This window comes from Centropristis striata, chromosome 22 (assembly GCF_030273125.1).
Source record: "Centropristis striata isolate RG_2023a ecotype Rhode Island chromosome 22, C.striata_1.0, whole genome shotgun sequence".
NCBI classification, from domain to species: domain Eukaryota; kingdom Metazoa; phylum Chordata; class Actinopteri; order Perciformes; family Serranidae; genus Centropristis; species Centropristis striata.
In genome coordinates, this window is record NC_081538.1 from 2206446 (window position 1) to 2229940 (window position 23495).

The following is a 23495-nucleotide window of genomic DNA, read 5'->3' on the forward strand; positions in this document are numbered from 1 at the left end:
GCTAAAATAAGCATGAACATCTCTGCTTCTGTTTAATGAAACTTCAGAGGCAGCTTAGACTAAAATAGAGGCAACAGTGCTGACCATCAAAGACTATGACATATAATTGGAGATGTCTATATGTTCATGTGATGAAAGACAAGAAAAGGTGCATACACAACATGCTGATAAGAAATATTTGCGTTTATGCATGTACAATGTAAAGAAAGAATAGAGGGAAAAGGAAGAAAAAGCTTTCTTAAAACCCTGTAGATTAAAAACAGCAGTTTGGGGGTTACAGGGAGTGATTTCATCTTTTCCTACAGTGTATCAGGGTGTAGACATTTTGGTGCTTGGAATTGGGGTGACAAAATGTCCTCCTGCATTGCTCAAGACACCAAAGTAAGGAGGCAGTGAGGAAGAAATACAAGAATTAACTGAGGTGGATAGCAAGGGCGACACATTATCTATGACACCCTGATTTAATGTGTCAGAGGGCTGCAGCGCTAGATGGAAAAAAAAGGACAAGTGGGCAAGAAAAGGAGAGTAAAGAGCGACACGGAGAGGGAAAGTTGAAAAAGGTGATTGCAAAAGATAAGACGCGTCTATCTGGCACATTAAGGAGAGCTCAGTATTAGCTGTGTAGTAACTGTAGGATCAAGAATTTACACCGATGTGGACTTGAAGATGACAGGCAGAGCGCTAGTGTCAAAGACTTGCTGAGAAAACGTGTACAGCAGCGCCCAGAATGGAACATGAAAGAAACGTGGAGATGAAAGCTCTGACGAGGTCCGTCGAGCTGCCGTCAGTGGAAGCTGGAAAATATTCAGCTGCTGCAGCAAACTGCTGTGTGTGTGTGTGTGTGTGTGTGTGTGTGTGTGTGTGTGTTCAGGTGGGTCAGCAATGATCTCTAAAGATCAAACAAATCAATAGGCAACCTCTGTTTGCAGTGGACAAGTAAAGCCTCACTGCACTGTAGGTAGTGAAGTCTTTTTCACCCCCCACTTGAGCTTTTATTCGAAATTCGTCAGGCTGTTTCATTACTTAATCTAAGTGGAGTAAGATGTCGCTGTAACTTTAGTATACTGGAAACAGGAAGGGAGGGGACATACGTTAAGCTGTTTTCACGAGGCGGCGGGGTCCAGGCGCTGATCCCAGACACGAGTTTTAATGGATCCCAAATTAATGGTGTCTCCAAAAGTGCTTGTTTAAAATACAGTCCTTATTTAATAGAAAGGGGTTTGTGGGTTTTTTTGGCAGATCTACGGCGGCAGTGGAACAATAAGACTGTTTGTAAACATTTAGCTCATTCATTTCTCCCTTTAATTCAGACTTCAAATGAATCTAGTTGACTTCAGCATAAAGAGGAAAAGAAAAAGAAAGGCCTGTGATGTGGTTTGTGTATTTGTGTGGTGTGCAGGAGATAAATGTGTTTGAATTTATATATTTTTTTAAATCTGTTGGGGTATTAAGCAGTGTCCACTGGTTTTTAGTCGTGTCGTTAGAGAGGATTCAGCCCTCTGTAAAGAAGACTTGAAATACAGATGTGTGACTGCATGCAGTCTATGTGAAAGAGCTTGTGTAGGAGTCGCTGCAGGTGAACCTGTGCCAGTCTAACTGTGCCACCTCCGCAAAAAACTGATCAAAGCATATGCCATCCCCGAAAAACAGACAGCAAAGAGCATTTTAATCCGGTAGCTGCTTATTACTGTCAGACAACGACACAACACTGAGATTTTTAACTTTGTGAGATCCTCCAGAGCTGCACTGGGACAACATAAAATGTAAGTCATCGGAGACAGAGGGAGAAATTATAAAGATGAAGATGTAGTCGGAACTTTTTAAACCTTGCAAATTTATACAGAAAGGAACAGCTTCGGGCCAAAGGAAAAGCAACTTCTGACAGCAAAATTATAATACACTGATGAGGGTTCAGGACAAGGTTATTGTCATGTTGTTAAATCATGGTTAGTAAAAGATATCAAATAGGCCGTGTCTGTACTTTGTGCGTCAATATCACCGGATCGCATTACGTTTAACATCTTATCCTCGATATAAAACCCAAAATATATCCATAACTTCAACTATCTCACAGAGATGTGGGGTGTTAGATCCATGGACAAGAGACAGGATTTAAAATTCACTCATCACTTGTGCTAATTAACCAGGCTCAGTGGGCGGACATGCCACTCCACCACGAACACCTCTAAATGCAGATTAGGACTCAGTAGTAAGATTTCATAAAAAACAATATCTAGTATCTGACAAAAAGGAAAAAACAACCATCAATCACTCCTTTAATCGTTTAAAGGGCTGATCGATACGATGACATATCATTAAAATAACATAACATGTCTATTTGTCTATAGAATTTTAATGGTTTAATGCAAACATGCAGTAAGTAGGCTTTATCATGTGGTCATTTCATATGGACAATTTATTCATTAAATCACCAGAAAAACATGCTAGAGTGATTTATATTGTATCGCCCAGTTGCCAGTTACAAGCTACAGTTAGGACTTATTCTTAATCAACATATGTAAAGTAGCAATATATCTACAGCTACATATTATGTGTGTGTTATTTCTATTTGAAAAGCTGAAGTAATTACAATAATTGCATTTTTACGGCAGTGTAAGGCATTTCAGAAGCAAGAGCTTGACAATGAGAGGGTGAATCAGAGGCGCCGCGCGGCCCCAAGCTGAGCGTGACCTCGTCGGCCCGGCTGATATAACAGCACCTGCCCGACGGGGGAGCCAATAATTAGACAGCTAGTTATACTGCTCTTCTCCCCTCAACACTCTCTGGTAGTGTTTAATTAGCTGGAGTGAGGGACACGACACATCAAAGACGTGTATGTGCGAGCGGGCTTGTGTTTGTCCATCAATTACAGTTTTGTTGTTGTTGTTATTGCAGTAAAATTACTTCAAACTAAAGTCGTGAGCCACAGTTGGGGATGCACCGTGAGAGTGTAAACATGAGGGATTAGTGCCACAAGTGAGAGACAGATAATACAAGTAAGGTGGTGATATGAGAGGCAGAAAACCTATAGAGTTACTACTCCAATGGGAGTTTAATACGATGAAGAGGAGAAGAGGAGGATGCTGCTGCTGCAGCTCATGGGATGAGTGGAGAGAGTGAGCAGAGGAAGAGAGGGAAATGATCAAAGGAAATAGAGAAAGGGGAGACGAAGAAAGGTGAGGAGAGGAGAGGAGAGGAGGAGGAGAGGAGAGGAGAGGAGAGGAGACCTTTTGACCTTTAACAAACCCTTTATTGGTCCAATTTTATAATCACAAAAACAAAAACAAGGAAATTAGACATACGCCCTTATCACTCCACAAAAAAAACAACCAAAGAAATAAATAAACATAAAATAAAATAGATACATATGTATACCCATACAGATACTCGCGCACACACACACACACACACACATATATATATACTAGATATATACATATACATACACATATCACGCATACATACATACACTGCATAAATGTACATATATATCATACATACATATATATATACACACACTTGCATACATACATGTACACAAATTCATACCCATACTTTTTTTTAGAAAAAAAAAAAGAGGAGAGGAGAGGAGAGGAGAGGAGAGGAGGCTCAGGGTAGAGGAGAGGAGAGGAGAGGAGAGGAGAGGAGAGGAGAGGAGAGGAGGAGGCTCAGGGTAGAGGAGACTTGGCAAGCGTTCACCCTCCCACTCTGTTGGCAGCAGAGGCACAAACTGTTTGCTCACAGCAGTACATGCATCTATTAGTATTGTTCCAGGAGATAATAACTCTGGGTGTGTGATTGTGTGTGTGGGGATGTACATGTGTGTTTGAGTGTCAATTCGGAGCCAAAACTGGTAAAAACTAGTTGCTATGAGGTGGCAGACGAAACAATATGGAGCAGCGATATAAAATGTACGAGCAGGCAAGTGTTCGTCTGTCTGTGGGTGTGTCAGACTTTCCTGATCAGCAATATAGAAACACCACGGTGCCAACAATAAATACCGCTCCTGAAAACTACTACTTGCATGCCTTTTAGCAATGGGAAGAGAACAAGCTGCCTGAAGCTTACCTTAATTGTTAAATGCTACAAAAGAAATAGAAGACTGTTCAGTACAGTTTGGACAGAAGTCCCTTAACAAAGATAATGAAATGTACTGGAGGCTTAGAAAGTATTGATCACCTTTCAGACCAGCTGAACACACTTACACAGCAGGAAACACTCACTTTAGGAGAGATTCAGCTGGCAACGAAAGCGTTTTAAGAAACTGCAGTGCCCCGGCCAGCCTTTCTTGGAACTTCCCCTGCATACACCCCTGCACATTCAGAGAGAGATTCAGCCAGCAAAGGGGTTTAAAGAAACTACATTTCTAAAGCTGGCCTCAATTGAAGCTATGCTCGCGCACATATACACACAGCTCTCTGCCTGTCGCCCACTTCTGCCATTAGCTTTATCTGTCTGAATTCAAAGCTGAGAGCCCAATCCCCGTTGGTTTTTTTGAAAAGATTTTGCCAGGCTTGTTCTTCCCTTTATGCCCCCCCCCGACTGTCCTCTGGGAAAACATAGCAAAAGAGGGAGAGGGGTGGGGGGAGGGGGAGGAGATGCCGATCGCTGACACAGCCGCTGAGATAGCCTCTCTCTTGTTGGTAAGGGATATAAAGAAATGGAATGAGAGAAGAGGTAGAAGGAAGGAGATGCTGAGATGGGGATAAGGGTACAGGCGGGAGGACGTTATGCGGGGTAAGCTGTCGAAGGATTACCGCTTCAAATCTCTCCTCTTTTTGGCCTTTATTGGGCGCTTATTTATTCACATCTATATGGCTATATTCCTGCTCCAGCCAGGTGCGCACAAACACACACACACACGGATAAAAAGGAGCGCCGTGTGAAAGCGGAGGAAAAGGTGAGAGGAGAAAGAAAAAGGACAAGACAAGAGGAGATGGGAGGTCTAGGTACGGTGTGCAGCAGGGGCCAGACCTTGACAACTCAATAAGCGGCAACGCAACTGATGACTGACGTAAAACATGGAGACACACACATAGATGTGAGGGGAAGAGAACAGGTGAGGATGAACCGTATGTAACTTCTGCCAACATAGAAAAGGAGCAGAGAAAGGGTGTCAGGGTGGGGTGGGGGGAATAAAACGCAGACTTTTTTTTTTAAATCATGACAGCTGAGTTAGTGTGTGCAAACTTGACTGTGTGTGCGTCTTTGTAGTAAGTGTTTTAAACCCTACAGCCAACACAACGTCGATGTGTAGCAACTGCTGCGTTGTCAAGGGAACCATTAGCACGACTGAAAGGCTGGTATCTGCTCTGCGCTACCCTGCACACACACACACACACACACACACACACAAACACACACACACACACACACACACACACAAGCAGCCCGACCCTCTTTTGCTTGCATGTTGGTAATGAGTGAGAAAGTAATTCCTCTGCATAGACCCTACATATAGATCCAAGGCTGTAAGAAGCTACAAGTAGAGCTACAGTTGCTGCCGTCTGCAATGCAAACAACATCGATATCTGCGTTAGTTCATCCAATACATCCATGTGTGTGAAGTGTGCATGGAGATTAGATGAATGTGAATTTGTCTGTCAATGTTGTCAATATGCTACGCTGTTGTGTCACAGTCGTCAGCAGAATAGGATCAATGTGAGCATCAATAAAGCATAAGGGCCTAGAGTCATTTCCTCAGGCGGGCTCATCAGAGATTCAACTAACATATGGTGAAAGACGGACTATATACTGTATCCGGCACTGTGAACTATCTAGGTCAGATTTCAGTGGCGGAAATTCTGGTTTTATTCTCCCCATCACGTTTATTTTAAATATAAAAATAGCCTTAAAATGTTCTCAGATGAAGGCAGAATTTCTTTTGCCGCTAATGCATTTGAACAGATTGTTAATTTAGCCTCTGAAGCCGGTCGTATGCCACTTTTGTTACAGTGTCAAACAGTGTTCATGTTTAGATAACAAACACCTAGCGGCCAGCAGCTCAGAAGGCGACGCAGCAGGGGGGGATTTGTGTGCGTTTGTCTGTGAGGGTATTTTCCTTGTGGGTCAGACTGAAAGAAAGGCAGACTGAAAAGAGGTTAGTGAAAGTTCCACGTGTACATGGAAAGGCACAAAGGAGACGACACGGAAGGAAGAATGGAAGTGTGTGTACAAAACATTAATTTACTGAGGAACATAAAATGCCAGTCAAGTGAGAAGAATGGTGAGGCGAGACAATAATAATAGCAAATTAAGAGATAAGCAATAAAAACGAAGCTGCCTCTTGGGGCAGAACAAGAGATGAAGGAGAATCAGCTGACCGAAAGAGGATTAACAAGACGATGCTTGGAGAATAAAAACTCTCGTCAAAGCTGAGATATTTCCCGACTATTCTTTCAGACTCCTAATGCCTATTACTTTATTTATTTATTCTTTTAGGTAAGACGTGGTTATTGTTTCAGTCCATCTCACTTTTTCCTACATTTCCTCATTTCATATTTAATCACAAAAGAGATTTAAATTAGATTAAGAAGCTACTAAGAGGGGTATTTATATAACCTTGTTATTTGTGATAAAGAGACGAAAATTGGTCCAACTGTCAGGCGATTATTGAGCTACCGAGTTTGCCCTACTAGACTGGCCTCATTCAATAATGTAGTCAATATTCCAGAGTAACTCCCAAACTCTCAATTCAACATATTCATTATTTGTCTCAACTTTTTTTCAAAGTCCTCTTCATCCACTTTTCATGTCTGGCGATCACAGGATGAACTGTGCCGACTGATGGAGGCCAGCGAGAAAGTGAAACAAACTTTTGTTTATTAGAACAAAAGTCTGGGAGAGGAGCTGAAAAAGATAAGAGCCAAAAAAGAAGAAAAGAAGTACAGAAGCCAAGTAATGAGACAGGTAATGACATGTCTATTGATACAGCCACTGGCTATCTGGCTGGCCGCCTGCAGGATTCTCAGACAGACCAAAATTCAATACGTAGTTTGGCTATTTTCTTTTTAAGTGAGAAGGACGACAGAATTACTGGGAAAAGGCATACAAAGATGCGGCAGAGACAATAGAAGTCTTTTTCTACTTTTCTTGCTGCTTCAGTTACTTATGAAACATTCAGTCTATTGGCCTTAAGGTTCAGCAAATAATTTCAAAAATGTTTGAGTGTACACACATTGCTACCCTCCACCTTCATTATGCTTGCTCAAATAGTAAGTTCTGTCCTTAAAACAAAGTAGAAACGCAGCTAAAATGTAGACCAGTGCAGGGGAGGGAAAAGAAAAAAAAAAAAAGAGTGCAGTGCAGTGCAAAAGAAAAGGAAAAACACAGAAAGAAAGAGAATTAAAGATGAGATGAATACAGTGAGTGATATACTGTGAGACAGTACAGTGCAAGTGCATGAGAGCATTATACTATTGCCCTCATTGATGTGGAAGAGTGCTGCAGTGCCCTTCATGTAGAGGAAAAGGCTAAGAGGATTCAGCTGGTCCCCAAGCACAGTGTGTGCCTGTGTCTTTGCACTCTTTCCAGGGTATGCTTATCAGGGTGGACGGTGAAGTTGCAATTCCATCACACACACACACACACACCAACACACATACACGTTAAGCACAAGGTCGCCCTCGTAAACGAGTTGGGGCGATAAAGCGGTGAGCAGGTTTCTCCCTTCCTCTCATCTCTCCATCTCTATTCAGACCCATCTATCTCTCCGTCACTGCGATGGTGTGAAAGCGTTTATGTGGGTCGCTCTGTTCACCTTCAGGCTATAATTCACGATTTTCAAGGAACAAAAGCCACCCGACTGTGACACTGATACACACAAACAGGCTGCGCGGTACTTTATTTGCAAACTGCTGCAAAAGCTGAACTTTACCCTTGACACCAATTAGTCCACAGTAATGCAGACAGGCTATTGTGAGCGTCGCAATTTACAGCCACTAGAAATTACTGTCTAATGGCATTAAGCTCACAAGGTGGGTTTCAAGGTCAAACTTTAAATTATACTCTATTCCAATTGAAAACTAACATGGTTTGCCGGACAGATAAATTGATAAATTGTGTGCAACTTTTGATGCAAAGATTAAAAAGCCTTTGATTTTTCTGAGATATCCACTCAGGTTTGTATCATCAATGATGATAAGTGCACATAAGGTCCATGAATAAAAGAAGCGGGCGTGGCCAATGTGACTCCATCTATTGAGGCTCAAGTCTGACATTTTTCCTGCTGCCATCTTGGTTTTTTGGATCCAGGAGTGACCATATTTGGAGAGGTAACACAGATTACAAGGTATCATTAGCAAAGAAAAGTTACTAAGATGCTAAATAACTTGGTAAGTGAGATATATGCTTAATTTATGTGTGCTGGGATATTATTATGAATGCTAATTTGGACTGGGGATGAATAAAAATGCACAGCTGACTCCCTAGATTGTCTTTTGTTAAAACAAAATGCTTGTTTATGTGACCAAAATGTTCCAATAAACTCCCATGAACCAAAAGAATCAAAGTTCTAAGATGGAAACGCGGGCAACAGCCAAAAACAAGATCACCAAAAAGCATACCCTACTTTATAGTCTATTTTTCTTAAAATAAGACCATAATTTGAAAAATGAACATCATAACATATTGAAAAAAAAAGTGAAACTAGTAACAGACCATAAGCACATTAGGACAAGATTTACTGGTAATAAATCAAGTGAGAAGTGGGATCATTTTCTTATATACTCCTTTACAATTTGACTTCTTTTTGCAGCCAGTGGAGTCGCCTCCTGCTGGCCATTAGAAAGAATGCAGGTTTAAGGCTTATGTTGCTGTTTAATAAGGGCACATCTATAAATGTTGTTTTCAATTGACAATTGAGCAACAAGATTTTCAATTTTAAACACTGATATGTCAATAAGGATTTATATTGTAAGACCTATTTGGCTCATATCACTCAATTAAAAACACTTGTATCAATATATGTTACTGTTAGTATCATAAAAATTAGCAACAATATGTTGGTAAAAAGTATAAGGCATTTGTGGTATAGATGTAGTCCAGAGGCTGGAGTGCTGCAGTTATGAATGGATTGGGACAGATCGGGTCTATGGCTATAAAACAGCAGTAATCTGGATGTGGGGCTGCCTCCTGCACTCGTGGTTTGTTTAACTACAGTATGTGGTGGGGAAAAAAGGACCCGAGGGGCAGTTCACCGTCCCCACCATCTGTTTGTCTCGCTGACCAGGAAACCACACTATGCATTATTCATTGTGTGTACTCACATTCCCTCTCACACACACACACACACACGCTCATATGCACAAGATTCCATGTGTATGCCACAGTATAATGAAGTAAAACAAGTCAAAAATAGATGTGGAAAAAAGCAAAGAAATACATGTTGACAAAACAGGCCAATATGAACAACAGAATGTGAGGCAAGTGTGTGAAAGAGAGGGAGGGGAGAGGAAGAGACATGGTCAAAGCAGTACTTGTATAATCGGCCTCATGCCAAAATAATTCAAGCGTGATCGGAAATCAATGTGAGAGCATGGAAGCTGTGGAGAAATCCGATGCTGTCCTGCGGCCCTGAAAGGCAAAATAAGACGTAAAAGAGGCTCAAATGCATGAAGGATGCATTCTGTGTGCCTCCATGTGTGTGTGTGAAGAATGCTAAATGAATTGATCGGAGTTGCACTGACCACAGATGTGCACAGACGCAGATGGAAGAAAAAGACAGACAACGAGATAACACTTCAATTATCCAATTGCCACATTGTGCCTATTAATACTTTGTGGTAGTGGTACTATTAGAATTACAGAGCAGAGAACAAAAAGCAAAAATCCTCTTGATATTACAAAAGGTGTTGGATGTATTAGCATTTAATTAAAATGCTCACCGAGAACAGTTATTAAAGCGGAGAGCTCTAAGATCTGTAGAGGCAGGCATTAGCGGGGCATCTGTGATGCTGGCACAATGACTCATCAACGCTCCACAACACAGCCTCCTGCAGGTCTGAAGGCAGCCGGTGCCAACCCCCACCTATGGCAGCCTGGTGCACGCCGTGTTCACGTCACAAGGTGGGGTAAGGTGGGTGCGGGGGACCCGTTAAAGCACGTCCAGCCTGGGTTTGGGACGGCATCCACAGGAGCAACGTGGAAGCCACATGACACCGAAAACTGACTCTCTGCACTGAGACAGAGGTAAGTGCCTCTGTGTGTGTGTGTGTGTGTGTGTGTGTGTGTGTGTGTGTGTGTGTGTGTGTGTGTGTAAAATCTTAACATTTTAAGTGATACATGAAAATCTGGGACTTGGAACCATGTCTGTATCTCATTTAGAAAGGGTGGTCCCCAGCAGACACCTTTTTGTCCACTGTCCCCACCAAGCCAGATAAACGAGTATGTGTGTGTGTGTGTGTGTGTGTGTGTGTGTGTGTGTGTGTGTGTGTGTGTGTGTGCGTGCGTGTGTGTGCGTGTGCGTGTGCGTGTGTGTGTGTTGTTACGACTACGGCAATTATGCTAAAATGCAAATTAAATTTTATTTTTGCTTTTTTTTTTGGGGACCTGATTACCGCAATTAACATTTTTCATTATTGCCGTGTTATTTCTTTTTAACTACAGCTGAAATTTGAGGTGAAATGAAGTGTTTCTAAATTGTTCTTCCAAGGATGACGTACATTACAAAACTATTCATCAGACGACTTCAAAACAGTAACTCGACCGTGGCTGCTGTTGCATTGTTGTGAAAATATAATTTGCTACTAAATAGACTGTTGACACGTTCTCAGAAAAGGGGAAGACATGGAACAATAATGACCGGCCACTACACCCCCATTTGTCACTTTTTTACTCAGGTGCAGTCAAATGTGGAATAATCCATCACAGGGGAATAATGTACTTTAGTTCCTTTAAACAAGCGCTTGCATTTTTCATGGCTTGAAAAGAAACACATTGTTGGAAATCATAAAGGAAAGGCACTCCCTGCCAAGGCCACATACAGTTTTCTTCGCTTTGATCCGGATCCACTCTAGAATTTAATGGCTTCTTGTGCATGTTTTGTCTTGACATGCCAAGAAGTGTGCGAGAGAAATATACGAGCATATCTCTGTGTGTGATATAGAGAAATCGTTGTTAGCGAGTAGGCAGTAAGGGCAGGACAGTGGATGAGAGACCACCCAGACTGAATGAGGTCAACAGGACTGACAGTATACGTAGGTGGATCAGTACATCGCATATTACCGTCCACTTAGCCTGCTCTTGTCCCTGCTCAATCAAACACTCCATCTTTGCTTCCTCCTCTTTCCTTAGTACTGCTTCCTCTCCTGCCTCCTGATCAGTTACACAACCAGGAACAAGCAGTGGTTCCAATCAACGGCCTGCTCTGTCATGATGATTAAGAAATAAAGAAATAAAGAAATACAAAAAGTTTCAGCAGGTTGATTAATTCACACCTTTTGCTCTTGGATGTAATATGATGTAGTAGTAGGCAAGATTAAAATAGTTTTGGATTTTTCATTAGTTTTAGTTTTAATTTCGTTGTGAATTTTTTTCTTCATATTCAGTTAGTTTTAGTTAGTTTTTACAGTAATTTTTCTAGTTTTAGTTTTTGAAAATGTTTAGTTTTAGTGTTAGTTTTCGTTTTTTTGTAATGGGCTATGTGTTGGATGCCAGATTCAATGAAGTCATAATACATTTTGCCTTTATTTCCTTTGGTTTATCATCTCAGCCCCAATAAGGTTATTAACTCTTACCGTTCTGGGTGTTTTGAATTTTTGTTTGGAGTGTAGACATCCCAGTCTCAGTAAACATATTCACCATGTGTTGCATGTTCAAATAGAAACACTGAATTATGAATGAAAAAAGTTGACAAAAACGAAAACTAAGGACATTTTCACTATAATTTTAGTTCGTTGTAGTTAGTTTTGTAACCACACAATACAGTTTCAGTTAGTTATCGTTTTTTAAAAAACTAAAAAATGTTTTTTCAATTCTAGTTTTCGTTATTTCGTTAGTTTTCGTTAACTATAATAACCTTGGTAGTAGGGCTGGGCGATATGGACCAAAAGTCATTTCCTGATATATTTAGGCTGAATATCGATACACGATATATATCCCAATATTCTTTATCGCAAAGTGAGTGCAAATGTTCAGTCAAAGTCAAAGCAAAATATGACAAAATAAGTAGTTTTATTGAAAAAGTGTATTTAAGTGAACATAATTACTGTATAACAGGAGTACCTTTTAAAAAAAAAATCAAAGCTCCATAAAGTGCACATTTAAATTAAAAAAAATATCTTAAATAAAAATAGCCTATGAAATAAAATAAGCCAATCTTTTTTTCGGAAATGAATATATTTATATGAGAAAAAAATAACGAACATTACAAACCCTAGTAAGGGCAGAATTTATATATAAAGCAGCTTGCCTGGATCAAGGATCACAGCTCAAATTTGAACTATATTGATATATGCGATATGGTCTAATTCCATATCAAATTTAAAAATATATCGATATATCGCCCAGCCCTATGAAGTAGGAGCAACTTGCAAAAATGTGCAGAAAAAGCTGGAATTCAATATTTGAAAAAGCCAGATTGTTCCAAGATTTTTTTTTTAAGCACAGGTCTTAAATAGCTTGTAACTTTGAAGTATGATGTCCAACTTAAACGTCAGCATCACACTGTTATTGTCATTTTTTCCACACTGCCACCCTCTCAGTTTGGAATGACGCTAATTAAACGTCCAGTTTTTTTAATAAGGCGTTGGGAAACAGTTTAAATATTGTTTCACTGACTTGTGTATTTTATTAACCAACACTACACCACTAATTATGTCCCGTCTCTAGCTGACTCATCCTAGATAAACACGTCAATGCGGTAAAATTCTTTCGCCTTCCTCCCTCCTGGTTAGGCTGAGTGTTTGAAGTTGCCACCCAAATGAATAAAGACTAATCAAAAAGAAAACCCTGGTGACTGAGACTCTGAATGAATGTTTTTGTCAATGGAAGGTGGGAGGTGAGAGAAATTAAACGGAAGACATCAAAAAAAAGAAAAGGGAAATGTCTGGGGAGTGGTGTTTACCAATGTGATTTTCTATTTTTTTTTTTTTCTTCCCTCAGTTCCCTCAATTCTGTGCTGCTGTTTGGGTTCCACGCTGGGAACGGGAGCAGTGTCTGTCAGAGATTAACACAACACAGAGGGAGCAGGAAGAGAGAGAGAGGGAGGCAGACAGTAAAAGAGAGAAAGAATGGAGGGAGGGAGGGATAAAGGAAGACAGAGCAGATAAACACAAAAGTGATTTTTTGAAAAGAGAGAGTCTGAAAGTGAAAGAAATCTTTTAAAAGCGGCAGCGAATCACCACAGAGACACAGAGGGAATGAGCAGCCGTGGTGGTGGTGGGGGGGGGTTTATAAATAGAGAAGACAGAAACAGGGGCCTCTCCCCTCACTGGATGCCACATTAATTATGCGTGTCTGCATCAGGAGAAATTAAGATATGGCTGCATGACAGTTTAGAGGGAGAAATTGAGAGAGAGGAGGGGAGAGGCGGAAATGGCAGGCGAGGAGGGAGAGAGCTAAGAGCAAATGTCAGTCACAGATTTGAAAACTGGACACCAAAAGATGACAATGAGAGGCGAAAGCGAGTGGAAAAAGAGAAAGCGGGGAGAAAGAGAGAGAAAAGGCTATTAGTTGAAGACCAAAACAGCAGCAAGAGAAAAGAAAAGCCTGCTAATGCCTGCACCCAAACTCACTTTCAAAGGAGAGAACAGCTAATTACAGAGTAGTAAAATACAGCAGTGACAGGAAAAAAAACGCATACGGACCACTGAGTCAACATATCATCAAATCAACAAAGCCCTCCAAAACCCAAAATGGAAGTGGAGCAGCGTAAGCGAGAAAAATATTTTCTGAATGCGGATAAATACGCCTCCAGAACCCAAATCAAAGGTTATTCACGTGAGGCCATCGTGTGAACGTCTTCGAAAGCGTCTGCAATCAGACGCCATTCAGACGTGAATCAACAGTGAAATCTTATGCTAATGAAATCAAATAATCCATATTCATGTTGGAGTATGCCACACCTTAATAACCTGTTCCAGTTACACTCGAGAGACGGGAGAGGATGAACCCGTTTCTACCTCTCTCCGTCCAACATTGTACCTTTTTTATTCTGCTGCTACTTCATCGTTAGAGCTTCTACACTTCCTCTCACCTTTCACTGCTGCTTTCTCTCGTGCAACTCCTGTTTCAGAGTCAGGCATCGTGTGACATTTCACTACAATCTGACTCGTTTCCAGCTGGATGTGTCACTTGTTTTGTTTTTCCCTTTCATTGTTTTAAGTGAACATCTTTTACAAAAGCGGCAGAAGGAAACCACGAGAATGACGCCCCGAACTGATTTTCTACACAGCACATTTTTCCAACTTTCTTTTGGTTAATGATTTTGGAAAAGTGACAGCTCTCATGTGTGAAAGCTTAACTGTGTTGTTATCTACTCGAATGTGTCCGTTTGAGAGTGAGTGTGTTTGTGTTCATATTAGCCCACAACAGCAGGTCAGTGCAGCCAGCCAAGCAGCCCCCGCACCGGGCTCAGGACTCATTATATGGCTCGGTCCTGCCTGCTAACTCCCACCTACCTGTGAAAAAAAAAACTTGCTGACACCACCGATGACTGGCAAGGGAGAAAATGTGTGAGAAAAAGTGTGTGTGTGTGTGTGCGTCAGAGTGTGCATGGATGGAAAAGGTTGTGTGCATGAGAACAAATGCTTAATTTAATCTGTGCGCGTATTGCAAAGACTGAGGAGAGTGTGGCGAAGAATGTGTACGAGACTTAAAAAATCGGATTAATTATGCATTTGTGCGTATATGTGCATCTGTAAAAAATAATAAAAATTCATGTGAGCGTGTCCGCGCTAGAGAACCTCTGCACTGTACTGACTCATGGGGGAGATTTGCATCACTGTCAATCAAAATCCCCTGTTGCTTGCATCAATTATTTCGCAGCCGAGGCTTTCTTCGTCCAACCTATAGCACCGGCTCGCCACGTGCACGCACGCCGCCATACGCCCTGGAACACTAGTCCACCTCCAACGCTGGCCAAGGCTACATTTCCATGACAATTAAACACCGGAGGACAGTGGAGTCAGCCACCCTACGCAAAAAAAAACCTTTAAAACGGTGATAGGAATGGAGAGGGGGAGTTAAAGAGAGCAAAAGAGAGGGAGTGTGTGGCCTGGATAAGTGGTGGCAGGATTATAGCTAGTTCCATTATGGCTTTGGTCCGTTCACTGCTTCTTATAAAAACCTATTAGCATGTGAATGAACAGGCACACAGTGGAGTTTTCTAAAGCCCAGGAGCACTGATCCACTATCAGGTGAGCTTTCCATAAACTGGGAGTAAGCGGGGGAGTAGGTGTGTGAGTGCGAGTGTGTTTTGGGGTGAGTGTGCGTGATTGGGGCCACTTTGGTCGAGATCTTTGTTGCGATATCGCAGCACTTAAGGTACAGTGCTTCTAATGTTGTAATAAAGATCATTTGGGAGTAAACAATTTAATCAGCTTAGTAAAAATCGTCACTTTGTAGTGCCCGTTTCTGATGTCAAGGGTCAAAATAAAATGTCAAATTGTGAAAAGGTTGAAGGAAAAATGAATTTTTTATGTGGATTTCTGCCTTAGCGGTATTGTTTTTGTTTTTTTAACCCATTGAGGCCTGAAAAACCGCTGGGCGATTTTAAAATAAGCCTCTAATTTTCTGGAAATTCTGGAAAAATTCTGGGGAAAAAAGTGTCAACTCTTCTACTAAATAATAGATTTTTCAGCCTCTGTAGCAGATAGAAATGAAATTCAAAAAGTATTTGAGAGCTTATACAAATACTACAAAACGACGTATCCGCTTTCCAGGCTTCAGTGGGTTAATGTCTAAATAGGAAACTTCTGTCTCATTAGACAAGTTTAAACGATGTGTTTTTTTTAATATTTTTTGGTGACTTGGTTAATAAAAATATCAAATATCAAAAGTTGATGTGATTCTTTTTTTCTCCTGTCATTGTTGTTCATAAAGAAATAAAATGAAAGAAGTTTTTATTGTTCTGCTCAACTAAAATAGACTTGGATCAATGTGGCAACCGCACAAACACAAAGCCAGAACGCCTAATAGAAAATTCGTTTTCAAGCAAAAAGTAGCTTCGGTGGTTATCAGTAACCATTTATTTAAAAGTATAATAGACATTATTCTTCTCACATTGCTGAACCAAACTGATCTCGTGCTTGAAGCAGACTAAACTTGGATCGGGAGTGTGAAATTAAAATGCAGCAATGTGGGCGCCAAGATAGCAGAACACCAAGAGTTCGCAAAAAAGGAGAATGATCAGTGAAACACTAGGAAGTGATGAAACCAGGGCCAGAACGTCCCGCTGCACTGCTTACCTCTCTTTGCAGCACCAGCTCTTTGGTGAACAGCATGGCCTCGTCACTGAAGGGTTCAGCCACCTGCATCCCTCCAGGCAGATTCCTGGAGCTGCGTGGACATTCAATACCTGGCCAAAGACAACACAATAGCAGGAGTTAAAGGTTAGCACAGTAGCTAATCAAAAGAACAGCAAGATGTCCAGAATTGTTTGAACATTATTTGGCTTGATAAGTCCAAAAGACTTGGAGGCAGAACTTTTGTACACTGATTCTCTATACCAGCTATTCTCCAGCTATCCATATAGACAATTGACATTTTGTCATAATTGGTCAATTCTAGGGCTGGGCGATGTGGCCCTAAAAGAATATCACGATATTTCAGGCTATTTTTGCGATAACGATATTCTTGACTTCATTACAAAATACTTAAAAAGATACAGAAAATATGATTTTTTAGTCTGTATAAATAAATAAAAATCTAAAATGTAGTGTGAAGTGCAAATCTCAACAGTTGCCAAATAAAAAAAAAAATGCTCTTGACATTTAGGGGTTTTCATATTTTCATGACATTTTATAAAGGAGAATAAAGGTTCTTGTGTGTTTTATTTAAGGCATCTTATTTTGACAGTCTTCTTGTAAGTTCTGTGGTGGATTCTGTTATCACACTGTGCTCTTATTTTGAAAAATGCATGTGTTTAACAACAGAGAGAAAGTAGCTTTTTGTGGTTAAAACAACTTTAATTGTTAGCTAATGTTAGCCTTACGCCACTACATCAAGAAGTAGGAACGTTGCCAATATCATGATATGCATTTTTTTTTTAACCATAAAAAAAAATATACCGATATTATCGTGAACGATACGATATGGCACACCCCTAGTAAATGCATTATTTCAATCCAGAACTATGGCTAAATAAGCATTGTGTGAGGTCACAGTGACCTTGACCTTTTGACCACTAAAGTATAACGAGTTCATCTTTGGGTCCAAATTTGAAGAAAATCCCAAGGTGTTCTTGAGATATAACATTCACAAGAATGGAAAGGACAGACGAAAAGAAAGAAACCCAAAACATGATTAAATGTGTTGGAAATACTGTGGGCATTAATGTAAATACCAGCAAGTCAGTGACTAGACTTTTATCCTTTAAGTCTCTGAACAATTGATGCCACGTCAAGCATCTGTCTCATCCCTCTTAACAGGTCAAGGTCAGAATCGCTTATCCACGCTATTTCACAAAAGGTATGTCCGTGGTACAACACGCATTAGCCAGCTACACTATCATCGGCACTCACTGGATAATTGGTCATCAAGGGGTCAGTCCTGAGTGTATTAAGTGCTTCTGTATGAGCGGTTTCTTCAGAAAAACAGTTTTGTCGGAATTTGCGTCTATGGGACCCTTTGACGTCGACTAGGCTAGATTTTCAGAGGCTTTCTTGCAGAGTTCAGGTAGGAATGGATAAGCTTCGGGGCAGAGGTGGGAGAAAGAGGAATGAGTGGGTATAAAGGCGCTGTGAGACTATCATTTCATGTTCACCCTGTTTTAAAGAAATATACTGTGATAAAAGGAAGTGTATGCAATAAAAAGGTATATGCATAAGAGAGAATTTCTGCATTTGAAGATGAATGCGACTGGGCTGTACAGTAGAGAGCATTGATCTTACCCGTACAGAAAGTTTAAGTTTTGTGCAAAGTCTTCACACACTATGAATTTTGCATGTGCAGGCTCTATTGTCGGAGCATGCCTGGCTTCAATTGAGACTCGCTTCTTTTGTTTCCTAAACCCCTTAAGACTTGATATACTATACGTTCATGCAAAGAGTGCTGAGGTGCACACTCCGACAAAGGCATGTGTGAAAAAAAAAAAAATCAGATATGAAAACACCTCAACAGTTGCTATAGGTTTGTTCTCTTTACATTATTGATTTATGCAGAGTAACTTAATGACAGTTTCGTTCCGGTATTAAGCCCTACAGCAATGTACTAATAAAGCAACAGCTCTCTCCAAGGGAGTCCCTTTCCTCTCTGACTCCATGTTCAATTTAATGAGCTTCACTGGCATGACAGAATATGTATATAGGGTGGTCTCCTATGGCAGCATATGCATAGAAGGAAAATCAGACGTAAGGGCTATCTAGTTGACTTAATTGTTAGCATGGTCACCTCACAGTTAGACAGCCCTGGGTTTACAAAAGACTTATTTTCTATGTAAGTTACAGATGTTCTTCTCATGTTCCCCTGGGGTTTCCTTTGACTTGTGATGTATTTATACGAGGAAAGACTCTTTATATAAAGAGACTCTCAGTCGAGCATGCTGAAGTGGCGTTGGAGCCCCTGGGTGAGAGAAATCACTCTGATTGGCTCTTCAGCTAAAGCAATCAGCGCACGAGAAATGGAAGAAAATGTCTAAAGTTAAGAGGGCACATAGAGAAGGCTCTTTTCATTTTCATTTTCATTTTCATTTTGCTTACGTATGTAAATGAGAAAACAGAATAACTCCTAACCTCCTACCTACGGATTACTGTGACCCTACTTCGTAGTGTGTTTTTCTTTTTCTTTTTTTTTCTGAGACAAAGAGTTTGATTTCCCTCGGTGAACTGTATGTTCTGATTTATGTATGTTCTGATTTATGAGATTCATATGTCTTGATTGTTTGTGTAAGACACTGGAAAAATGTGAAAAATTAAAAATAAAGTAAAAAAAAAAAAAAAAAACGTTTGATTGGTTAGAAAGCTGAGTAAGTAGTAAGTAAGTAAAGTTAGCTCTACTTACTACTAAGCTAAACAGGGCATTTTTAAGCAAACAAAAAATTTCATTTAACTTTTAATGTTGCGGTAGTGACTTGACAATCACAAGATAGTCACACCAGCTTTATCGTCAATTTCCCTCTAAATGAGACCATAATTACGAAATGAACACCAGGCTGTATTGAAGAAGACTTGAATCTAGAGATTAAGGACCTTAAATTTATTAGGAAACAGTTTGCTGAGGTAATAAATCAAGTGACAACTTTCATACAATCAAACTTCTTTTTGCACCCAGTGGTCGCCCCCTGTTGGTCATAAGAAAGAATGACAGTTTAGTACCTTCGGCATTGGCTTTATTTTTCAGACCTGGAGGTTGTCGCTTGGTTTACGTGCCACTTTTTTCATTTCAGACATGAACATAATGAAACAGTTGTCTTTCATAACCGTTCATTGAGGTCAGGGTCTCTTTTCATTGGTTCTTGCCCATTAAAGTGTCTGCAAAAGTGTTTAACCATGGCATTAAATGGGGGGACTGTGTGTCAAAACCTTGGCTGTTGTTCTCTCTGTAACATCTATCAAAGGAAACCTCTTAAGATTTGTTTTATAGGCCATATTTGTTGTATAATTCTCTCTTTTCTTTTTTTCCAAATGCAAAGTTCTTGTAGGGATTTTACATCAGTCCCCCTTTAACAAGTCATCTTACCTAACTGGCAAACTTTGTTTTTTGTGTGATTTTATAACTAGATAAAATAACCTACTATCTTTTTTTTTCCTGTTTAGTACTTTGTGTTCCCTGCAGAAACCTCTGCCCATGTCTGTCCCATTTATGAGAACAAGAACAGGAGACATCAGCGTATTCACACTGGCAGAGAAGGGAAAAGGACCCAGGAAAGGCAAAATGAGGCCACAGGACAGTCAGCACCAAAGAGTTATGAAGAACTGTTGAGTCAACCTTTTTGTAAGTCATAAATGTCTTCAGTATACGGCAGGGAGCATTAAAACCGATTAGAAATGCTTTTGTTTTGAAAGTTTTGTTTTGCACTAAACTATTTCCATCTTGTCACTCGAGCTGGAATATTCTCCATGACTGTGATAAAACGATTTCTTGTGCTTTAAATGACAAGGATATATATTAAAAAAAAGGATTTCCACACTAAGTAAATAAGAAAGACACATGCAAGCCTCACAATAACAAACTGATTTAATAAAGTTTATCGGCCTGTATCTTAATAGAGGCACTCTTTCACGTATACTATTATGCTAACATTTAATAAAATACACTAAGAGCTTCCTGAATAGCAGGGAGGAGGAGGAGGAGGAGGAGGAAGAGACACTGGTGGCCAAGATCATCTCAAAGTATTTATAGAAGTGGACTAGGACAGGACTTCCACGTGGGACATTGTGGCCACAACAGTGCCAGAAAAAAAGAGAAGAGGAGGGGATGAGGGAGGATGAATAAAAAGTAGAGAAAAAGACTATAGAGGAAAGACAATGGGAGAGTAAATACTGCACACTCTTTGCAAAAATTTGGTGGGTAAAGTAATTGCTGGGAGGGAGATAGTTTGGCCGGGCTTCTTAGGTTGGCTGCAGCAAGGATAAAAGCTGGAACTGTGTTTTCTAACATAATCCACGGGAAAGACCACATTACACTACATCTATTTAGCTGATGGTTTTATCCAAAGCGACTTACAATAAGAGCATCCAACCATGTTGTTACAACCCAAAAATTCTAAGAATGGGGACTGCTTGGGAATGTAACACACAGGGAAGTCATGTTTAATCTTGTAGCACGTGTAGTACAATGTCTTAAAAAGGATTTTCAGGCCCACATCAGCAACAATTCATAATCCAACCCAAGCTCTCTCAAAAGACAAAAACATCCCAAAAACCTTAATGCACAAAGACAAAGTAATAGGATTATTAAGCAAAAATTTGGGATTTAATAGGCAAAATTTTAATGTAATAATCCTGAATAAGTAAAGAGAAATGGGTCGATATCTGCAGTCAAATGTGCACAAGCGCGCTCTGCTAAAATGATCTACGGCTTTCTTAACTGCACTCAATATCCTGCGAGTCGCACACAGACGCACACACTTACTGTAGTTTCCTCCCTGCAGCATTTAAAGCGAGCCGAGGAGTCACTTAGCACAGCCAATTTTAACCTGCACCATGATACATAACTCACGGCTGACACCAAGATAAACATCTGGGTCAAACTCCAGGATATCCATCTTATCTGATCTGGGAGACAAACAAGACGTACGCTGATCACCGCTGACATCACACTACACACATAAACAAACACACACAGGGCGCCGTTGTGCAGCATCTTGCATGTGCTGTTTCCTCACGCCGGCCTAAAGCGCATGGCCGCCATCAATCCACCACAAACCGCATCAGTCATCCGTCATCAGATCTGCGAGACGCGGATATTAGATTTCTTCATTTTAAAAAATGTGTGTGTCAGGCTTTTGGAGACGGAACTGAAAACAGAGTTAGCAACGACTTTAACAAAAGAGTGCACAACTGAATAAACAGATTAAAGAATCAATTCGTGTTGTTTCCAAATATCCAAAGACGACAAGCTATCAAGCGTTTCATTTAATAATGCTGCGGGTTTCTAGCGCTCGCCACCCGTGGCGCCCGGGCTTGGAGACGGGTGGCGAGACCCCGTGGAGAGGATGTAACAGTTTAATCTGTGACTCGGGGTGAGCCGTGCGCCTGATGAAATACTGCCTGCCCCCTTTGCTCACACACACACAGCTTCAATGCTGCGTCATACACACACACGATGTCCTCCTCCTCACCCCCAAAAACTCAGATCCTCCATTTGCATGGACTCAACAATTGTCCTTTCATAAATCCCCATCTTTCTTCCATAATCATTCTCCATATCAAACAAAACAAAAGTAGCGTTGGATACATTTCTAAATATAATTCATTCCTTTCAAATTGCTGCCCACTGCTTCTTGTCCCCCTCTAGCATTTGTGGCTGTAAAGTGAAGAAAACAACACAGAAATTCACCAGATATGTTGCTTGCAGTATATTAAAAGCATTAAAACCTAAAATGTCACTTCTGTACTCTTGCTTTAGTACAGATGGAACAAATGAGTCTGTTGGTCCCCTGTTTCATGCAGCATTCTACTCTCCTTCCACTGTCTCAGCCATCTTTTTTGCAGTGGCACTATTGTTACATCCTGGGCTTGGAGCCGCCCAAGATGATTGTGATTAGTTAAAAAAAAAATGCAAATGAGCTGGAGGTTTTTTTTTTCCTCTTCCAGAATAATGATGGGTCTAGTATCCATCTTCTCATTTAGAGAAAATTGGTGTATTTTTCAAATTGTCGAGCAATTCTTTTAACATAATCTGTCATATTATCATACTGGAGTACTTGTAAAAAAAAATTACCACCAAAATTAGCATGCATATATGGGTTTTTAAACCAAGGAAAACCTGCAAGAAATGGGTAACAGACTCCTTTCCCATTGCCAGGTTCAAGGGCACAAACAAGACGAAAAACAGTAGAAAGCAGCATGGAGATCAATAAAAATGTAACGCTGGTTACTTATATCTGTTACCTATTCAATCTCTTTTAACGCTCAGTTCTGACTAATTTGCAGCAATGTTCAAGTGCTGCTTGAACAGAGACATGAGGAATTTGTGGCACTGCGCAGAGAAAAAAAGGGGGTAAAATTAGCGCATCCACACGGATGTCACATTTCCGTCACTGCAGATCGAAGCTGAAGCCGATAATAACCTGTTACTACTGCAGAGTCATTAGTCCTGGGAACGAATGTCGATTCTAACCTTTCCTGCTAAAGACAAAAGCCAGGTGTTAGTGGGTGTTAGTGGGGTTTTTCCAGTGGGAAAAGGGGGCTCAATACTTGCAGCCATTAAGATGCACCAGTAATTGCCATGCAAATACACAACTGACGCACACAGGCTGGATTGCTCTCAGTGAGGAATGTCTTCACTGCTCTCAGAAACCAAAACTAATTGGATGAATTCATATGCATTCGCTTTTGTCGAGCAGTTTCCTTTCTGAATATATTTTTCATCCCCTGTATGTGTTTTCTGTTGACCCGACATATGAAAGGAACAGGATTGAGTTGACCTCTCTCCCTTGACTAACCAAGGCGAGATAATGAGCTTCATCTTGTAGAACTGGGTCTGGAGGGAGGAATGTGGCGATGTGCGGCTGCTGTGCATTAGTATCATCGCTGCAGTTTACACAAAACATACATCATGCTGCAGTGTCCTACACTAATAATGTGCATATCGATTAGCCTTTTGACTTTTTGCTCATAACCTGCCAGACGCTTCGTGCTCTTGCTTCGCCATGTCGGCAGGTATAAAAGGAT

At 40.6% G+C, this 23495-nt stretch overlaps 1 protein-coding gene and 1 long non-coding RNA gene across 2 annotated transcripts in view; one reads left to right on the forward strand and one right to left on the reverse strand.

Moving 5' to 3' along the window:
• Positions 1–23495, reverse strand: part of snd1 (staphylococcal nuclease and tudor domain containing 1) — a 232043-nt gene that overhangs the window by 139012 nt on the left and 69536 nt on the right. The window contains exon 16 of the mRNA XM_059326285.1: positions 16407–16516. Coding sequence (XP_059182268.1) covers positions 16407–16516 — 110 coding nt within the window. The remainder of the gene's footprint in view (positions 1–16406; positions 16517–23495) is intronic.
• Positions 1–23495, forward strand: part of LOC131961026 (uncharacterized) — a 135461-nt gene that overhangs the window by 99759 nt on the left and 12207 nt on the right. The gene's annotated exons all lie outside the window — the stretch shown is intronic.